Source organism: Ichthyophthirius multifiliis (assembly GCF_000220395.1).
Source record: "Ichthyophthirius multifiliis unplaced genomic scaffold scaff_1120509250978, whole genome shotgun sequence".
Taxonomy (NCBI): Eukaryota; Ciliophora; class Oligohymenophorea; order Hymenostomatida; genus Ichthyophthirius; species Ichthyophthirius multifiliis.
The window spans coordinates 29,090-36,700 of NW_004086319.1; the positions used below are offsets into that span (position 1 = coordinate 29,090).

The 7,611-nt window shown below is 14.2% G+C and overlaps 1 protein-coding gene across 1 annotated transcript, besides 15 other annotated features; it reads left to right on the forward strand. All coding sequences in view use genetic code 6, as the record gives it.

Moving 5' to 3' along the window:
- Positions 1–49: 49 nt before the first annotated feature.
- Positions 50–92: a microsatellite.
- Positions 93–977: 885 nt separating this feature from the next.
- Positions 978–1,071: a microsatellite.
- Positions 994–1,047: a microsatellite.
- Positions 1,072–1,254: 183 nt separating the features above from the next.
- Positions 1,255–1,327: a microsatellite.
- A 383-nt stretch (positions 1,328–1,710) lies between these two features.
- Positions 1,711–1,748: a microsatellite.
- Positions 1,749–2,605: 857 nt separating this feature from the next.
- Positions 2,606–2,648: a microsatellite.
- On the forward strand, positions 2,647–3,591 carry IMG5_123410 (hypothetical protein; the record flags this gene model as incomplete). The annotated part of the gene is made up of 2 exons (XM_004032337.1): positions 2,647–2,956; positions 3,269–3,591. 2 exons carry the CDS (start codon positions 2,647–2,649, stop codon positions 3,589–3,591), a joined length of 633 nt encoding a protein of 210 aa, XP_004032385.1.
- Positions 3,592–5,407: 1,816 nt separating this feature from the next.
- Positions 5,408–5,469: a microsatellite.
- Positions 5,469–5,551: a microsatellite.
- Positions 5,495–5,554: a microsatellite.
- A 1,025-nt stretch (positions 5,555–6,579) lies between these two features.
- Positions 6,580–6,636: a microsatellite.
- Positions 6,631–6,675: a microsatellite.
- A 197-nt stretch (positions 6,676–6,872) lies between these two features.
- Positions 6,873–6,916: a microsatellite.
- Positions 6,917–7,464: 548 nt separating this feature from the next.
- Positions 7,465–7,520: a microsatellite.
- Positions 7,475–7,520: a microsatellite.
- A 62-nt stretch (positions 7,521–7,582) lies between these two features.
- Positions 7,583–7,611: part of a microsatellite that runs on past the window's edge.

Below are 7,611 nucleotides of genomic sequence, written 5' to 3' on the forward strand. Positions count from 1 at the left end.
GCTTCTTTTATTGTACTTCTATTATTTAAATTTATTATTATTCCTCTATTTATTTTTATTATATTTTTTTAATTCTTATTATTTTTATTATTAAATTATTTTTAATTCTTCTTATTCTTGCTCTTTTTATTTTAATTTTTTGAAAAATTCTTCATCATCATATCCTAATTTTATTGTTCTTGATTTATTATTTTCTTCTTTCTTTTAATTTTCATCAATTTCACATGTATATGATAAACTTCTTTTTACCTCCTTTTAGTTTGCTAAATTATTATTTAAGAATATTAACTTTTAGGATCTGAAAGAGTTTTCTTATTCACTTTCGCTTGAATAATTTGCATTTTCTTCGAGTTTTTTATTTTTTAAAATTAATTCTAATGTAGCCTTATTATCAAGGCATTTTTATAATTCTAATATATAATTTTAACCTATTTTTTTTTTTATATATTTTATAATTATTTTTACTTTATAAGCCTTTATTTACTATTTCAGCTATATTTAAATTTGCTTTTCCCCCAATTTTTTCACCTTTTTTAGTTTCTAATATTATCGATATTTCTGTCTTTTTAAAAAGATAAAATATATATATTATTTATTCATATTGTTTTTTATATATTATTTTACGATTTTCTCTTAGTAGATGTTTGTCTTTTAATCAAAATATAAAGTTGCTGATAATGTTAATTTTTCATCAATTATTACTAAGTTATTATATTAGTTTATTTATATTTTTCCTATTGTTTATATCGAATGTTTTCCTTTTTATTAATTTGTTAAATAAAGCAGTCTTTAATATTTATTTTTTTACTTGTTTTCCATATAATTTTTGCATTACATTATAAGGCTAAATTTATGTTTAGTTATTTTATTTCAATTTCAAATTAAAATTATATTTATTTTGTTCCTATTCTTTTTAAATATTTACTCATTTATATATATATATATATATTTTTTTTATTGCAATAATATTTGTTTGCTTTTTTATATTAAAACTTTAAAAATATTATATATAGAATTTATTTTTTAAAAAATTATATTAAATATATTATAATAGAATTTTTTTATTATATTTAATATAAAAATATTTATTATTTTATATTACTTTCTTTTTTTAAATATTTTAAAAAATTATAATTAATTCATATAAAATTAAATTTTAAAATATTATCAATTATAAAATATAATAAAATATTATTACTAATGTATTAATGAAACAATAAGTAAATATTTAATATTTTATAATTATACAAATTTTAATATAATAATATATTATTTATAAAAATAATATAAAAAAAAATTATATTTAAAACTAATCATAATATAAAATAGTTTAAATAATAAAGATTTATATTTTAAAAATTATTATGTACAGTATTAATATATAAACACTTTCATATAGATATAATAATAATATTATATTAATATTTAATATATAACATTTACTATAATATTAAATTATTTTTTAATATTTATACAGATTTTATATTTAACTAATATTCTAAAATGTTTTTTATAAATAATATTTAATAAATAGGATTTATATATTATAATTCTTTTCAAAACTTTTTTTTATTTCGAATAATATTATATAAATATTTACTATAAAAAATTTGTATAAAAAAGGCCTTTATATTTTATATATAATTTTAAATTAAATTTTCCTTAAATATTATAAAATATTTTTTTTTTTTTGATATTCTTAATTCAATCTTTTATGTTAAATATTAAATTTTATTTAAATAGTAAATAAGAATATATTAAAATTTTAAATGTTAATATTCCTAAAGTAAATAACTTATATGATCATAATATTTAAAAAGTTGCTTTATTTTTATTTAGAATTAAATATTTTATTAAAAGCATAATCAAAACTAAATATACTTAATTATTATTACTCTAGTAAATAGTACTTGAATATATCATAAAATTATTATTTTTGAAAATAAGAATGTGGTATTTATTATCTATAATTAATGCATTTAAATTTGTATAATGCATTTTTTTAATTATAAAAACATTATAATTAATAAATAATTAGACCTAAAATTATTTTCAATTATATAATTAATTTTTTGTTTTAAAAAAAATTAAAATAAATTAATTTCTTTTAATTATAAAATTTATTTTAGATGAAAAATAATTTATTATGATATAAATTAATGTTATATTATTTTTAATCCTTATATAAAAAAGCTAAAAAATTAAAGAAAAATATTATTTAAGTAAATGTAAATAATAAAATATATAGTTTATTTATATAATCATGTCATTTATAAAAAAATAATATTTATAAATATATAGAATCAATGAAATATTTCTTTTAATTATTTATATTTCTATTACCAATACAAAAATAATTAAATTTAAGTTTTATAATAAAAATAATTAACTCTAATTTAAAATTTAATAATTAATATTAATTTTTCAGAATTTTATATATAAAATTAAATCCATATGCTCTTTTTTTTGAGTTTTTCAATAAAAAATTTGAAGAAATCTCCACTAAATAAAAAAATATATAAAAGTTACAATATTTCGATTATCATAAAAAAAAAAAAATTTTTTTTTTTTTTTTTATATATAATTAATACTAAAAAAAAAACTTAAAATATTAAATTAATAAAAAAATTTAAATAAAAAAATAAAATGAATCCATTAGGACCATTAGACATAATTGACCCATCCAACATAGGCGGACGAGAACAACTAATGAACCGGATGTTCAATCATTAAACCGCATTACTTACAATAAAACCTACCATAGATATTCGAAAAGGTCCTCGTCCGCATGTAGATGCGAAAAAATTGCACAAAGATAAGCCCAAATACAAAAAATTATTAGAATATGGGAATGTATTTAACACATTTAATGCTGTTTAAAATACTAAAAAAGGTCTAATTGACTCTAAGGAGCCTTAGACATTAAATTTAACATATTTATGGGGAAATAAGCCTCGTAGTTAGAAATTTTTAATGAAAGAACATTAGAAAAATATAGATTCGTAAATTAGGCATATTAAAAATATGGGAACTATTTAAGAAAGGAAAAAAAACCCTAATGATCCTTTGGCACATCCCACTTATTTATTTAAAAATGATGAAAATGAGTTAAAAAAAACAAATAATTATCTCCTAAAATAAATACTGAAGCCGTAAAAAAGATGTAAAACTGTAAACGAGAAGAAAATATAAACAGAAAAATAAATTAAAAAAGAAGAAAATAATGAATTTTTAGTATAAAATAATAAACATTAAATAATTAAAAAAGATCCTTTTATCCATAATTAAAAGGCTTAAATTATTACAAAAGAGGAATATGACATATATAAGAAAGAGTTTTTGAAAAAAAATCATGGGTCATATCTTTTTGATGACGATTTTGGAGATGAAATCCCGAAAGTTAAAGGAAATTTGCAGGAAGATTATGATATTATTAAATAAAAGCTAGTTTTTCTTATTGTTAAGTATAGAATATATAAAGAAGAAGATATTGAAGTACTTTTTGCGAGAACTACTGTCCATAATAGACATTTAAAAATGGAAAAATTAGATGAAATTTTCATATTGATTAAAGATGAGTTAAATAAATGAATGAATTAAATTATATTTGGTTTATAATTTTTTATATATTTTATTTATAAAAATTAAATTTTAAGTATTTTATTATATTTCATAATAATTTATCATTTTCAGTGTTTTTTGAAATATCTTCTTCGTAGTCTTATTCATAATCGTTAGTATTAAAAATATTTTAATTAATATCGTAATTTAAATTATTTCGATGTATTTATATATTTTATTCTATTAATTATTTTTAATCATTATTTATGACATTTTATTATTATTTAAATAATTAAAAATCAAAATTATGTATGTCTTATAAATTGGCTTTTTATTTTTTTAGTTTTTATTTAAATACATTAATCATAAATAAAGCAAATAAAACTATTATTATTAGTATTTCCCAAGGCATTCTTATATTTTTATTATTTATTTTTTATTAAAAATCGTTTTTTAAATATTTCTTTTAACATTCTAGTGTTTTATTTACAAGTTTTTTTAAAAATTCACTTTTATAATTATTTAAATTATAGCATTTTTTAAAACATTTATTATAATTGAAATTTTCTATTAATTATCCTTATTCATATATTTAATTATAACATTTCTGATTTTTTTATATACATTAATAGAAAATTTATAAATCTTATTCAATTATTTAATTTTGTTCACTATAAACTTATTTTTGTTTAGTAAAGGAAAATTAACGACAACAAATTCGAAACTTTTTTAGGTTTTATTAACAAATTAATATTTTTAATAATAATATGTATAATGCTATTTTTATATACATTAATAATTTTCTTTCTTTTTTTTGTTTTATTTTTGTTTTATATTTTTATTTTTTTAGAATTAAAATCAACAACAAAATATATAATATTTTTGTTTTTTTTAAAAAGAAACAATATTATTTTATTAAATTTTTAATTATAAACTAATAGTTTTTTTATATTATATATATATATATTTATATATATCATAATAATAAATAAATATTAAATTAATTAGTATTTTATTAATAATAATTTAGTTTATTTTTTATAAATAGAAAAAAAAAAAAAATCAAATCTTTTAATTTATATTACAATTTTAAGTAAAACCAATTTAATCATATCTATTTTGATATAAAAATTTAAAATATTTACTTCTTATTTTTTTTATTTAAAAAAATAACCTAATTAGAATAATAATTATTTAAGATATTTGGAGACTAAAAACACTATTATTATTACTAAACCCCTACTTAAATTGGACTTTAATAATTAGAATAAGGCTTATCCTATTTTTTACTAATAGCATCGTCACTTTTATTATCTTATTATAGCTTATTTTCACTGAATTTTTCTTCTAAAGATTTAATTTATAATTTGTAAGAATCAATTTATCTTTTTCTTAATGAAAAAAAGATGATAATATATTTTTTTTTAAAGTGAAAATAAAAATACATACAACTCTTAATTCTATATCTACATACAATCATAATATTCTATTTTAATAAGACCATCATGTTCTATTTTTTTAATTTTTTAAGTTAAACTATTATTCTGCATTTTTATTTCTGTCAATAATACTTTTTATTATTCATAATCTTATTTTCTTTATTAAAGTAATTAATATAATTATTAATTTTCTTATTCTTTTATTAAAAACTCTTAATGACATAAATTTAATCTATATTAAAAAGATTTTTTTTCAGTTTATTCTTTTAAAATAGCTTCTTCAAATTATTGTATTTATAGTTTTGCTTAATTATATTATTAAACAATATTATTTTCTTATATAATTTATTAATTTTTATTTTCATCTTGAGGACTATCTAAAAATTATTTCTTTTTTTATTAAATTTTAAATATAATTTAAGAAAATAATAAAATAAATACTATTTATAAAAAAATTAAATAAAGATAAAATATATAGAAAATTGATAATAAAAATATATATAAATATATATATATATATATATATATATATATATATATATATATATATATATTTATTTATTATTATTTAGTAACCTTCCAAGTTTCAATTAAATTTATTCTTTCAGCACTTAATTAATGAATTTTGGAATTTTCTTATTACAATTAAAATATTATGGATTATTTTTCTTAAATAAGAATATTTAATTCATTATTTTATTTTTCAAATGATTTTATTTTATTTTCTAAATTAATGATAGTTTCTTCTATAAACTTATCTTTATTATTATTTTTATTTTTTTCAAAGTTTTCTTCTTATGATTTAATATATATTTCTTTCCATTACTATACTTCAATATTTAATTATTAAATTTGTTCTAAATAATGTCTTTAATCGAATTATTTGAAATTATCATCATTTAAAAGTGAATCTAATTAAAATGCTAATTTTGTATTATCTTCTAACAATTACTTTTATTATTATTAATTTTATTATATATAAATATAAATATATATTTAAATAAATACTTGATTACTATTATTTAATTATTTTATTTATAAATTAAGATGTTCCAATTTCTCATTTTATTAAATTTATATATTTAATTCATCAATTTTAATTTAAAATTCTCTTATATTATTATTAAGTTTTTAAATATTTTAATCTAATATCTAGTTTTCATTTATTTTTGTATTTATTTACATTAATAAATCTTTATTTTATTAAATAAGTTCTTCATTTTAATTTTCGAGTTTTTAAATTTTTCTTTTTAAACTTCTAAGGCCATATTATTTTTTTATAAATTTCCATTTAATTTTTATATTTCTTAATTTTATTCATTTTAAGCATTTTTAATTATTTCTTCTTGTATTTTGTTTAATTTTTCATTTTCAATTTGTAAAAAATTAATCCTATTATTTGCATTTTGTAAATTTTTTTGGATTTTTTCATTTGAAATATTATTTTAACTTTTTATAAGTGTCATTTTCTCCAATTCTTAGGCAAATATAAAACAATTTTGTTCTAATTCTTTATTCTTTTTTTAAAGTATAACGATTTTTTTTTCATGCTCTATTATTACTTCATTTAGTTTATTGTTTTCGTTTTTTTTTGTTTATATTCGTTTTATTTTTATTATATTTCGTATATTTTTATATTTAATTCATTTTATAATTAATTATTCATTATATTTAAATCTCTATTTTCTTTTTATAATTCTAATATTTGTTGATTTTGACTATTACTTGTATATCTTTCTGTATTTGGAGGATTAAAATTTTTAGAAAATTTTTTTTTTTCATCTATTTATTATTATAATGTATAAATTTCAGTTTTTAATTCTTTTAAATTCTAATCTTTTTAATTTTTATCATATTTTAAATTTTAAATCTTTTTAATATTTTTTTTTTTTTTATATATATTTTTTAGTTTTATAATTATACTTAATTTTCTAATTTTTGGTATTAATTTTTTTATTCATCTTTATTAATTGTTTTTGTATTTAAAATAAAACTATTTGAATTATTTTTTAATTGTTTTTCGTCATTTTTAGGTGAATGTAAATAATGGTTTGAAAAATACTTATTTTCTTATCCTATTTAATTCTCTAGATTATTTACTCTTTATAATAGTTAATTCATATTATTATTTACTTATTCTGTATTAATATTATGTATTCCTTCATTTTTTGATGAATCATAATTTACTCCAAAGCAATTTTTAGTGTTTCTTGTCGGAGTTTTAAAGGTATTGTTTTTTTAGATTTTTTATATATTATTATTATTATTATTTTATTGTAATAACGTTCTTTCTTACTTTGTTTGATAAAATTAATATTAAGGACTTATTTTTTACTATAATAAATGAACTGAACTTGGTTAATCAGCTGTAATACGTTTAACTTATATTAATTTTGGAATATTTTTGTTTTCTAAATATTACGATAGACTCATTTATTATTTCATATATCTTTATACAGGAGACTTTTTCATTTTTTTTTTTTTTTTTTTCAAATTTTATTTTTTTGTTTATAATTTTTTCATTTGAAAATAAAATAAAATAAACAATTAAAAAAAAATATTTTTATTTTATTTAAAAAAACAAAACAAAAATCATAAAAAAATCAAAAAT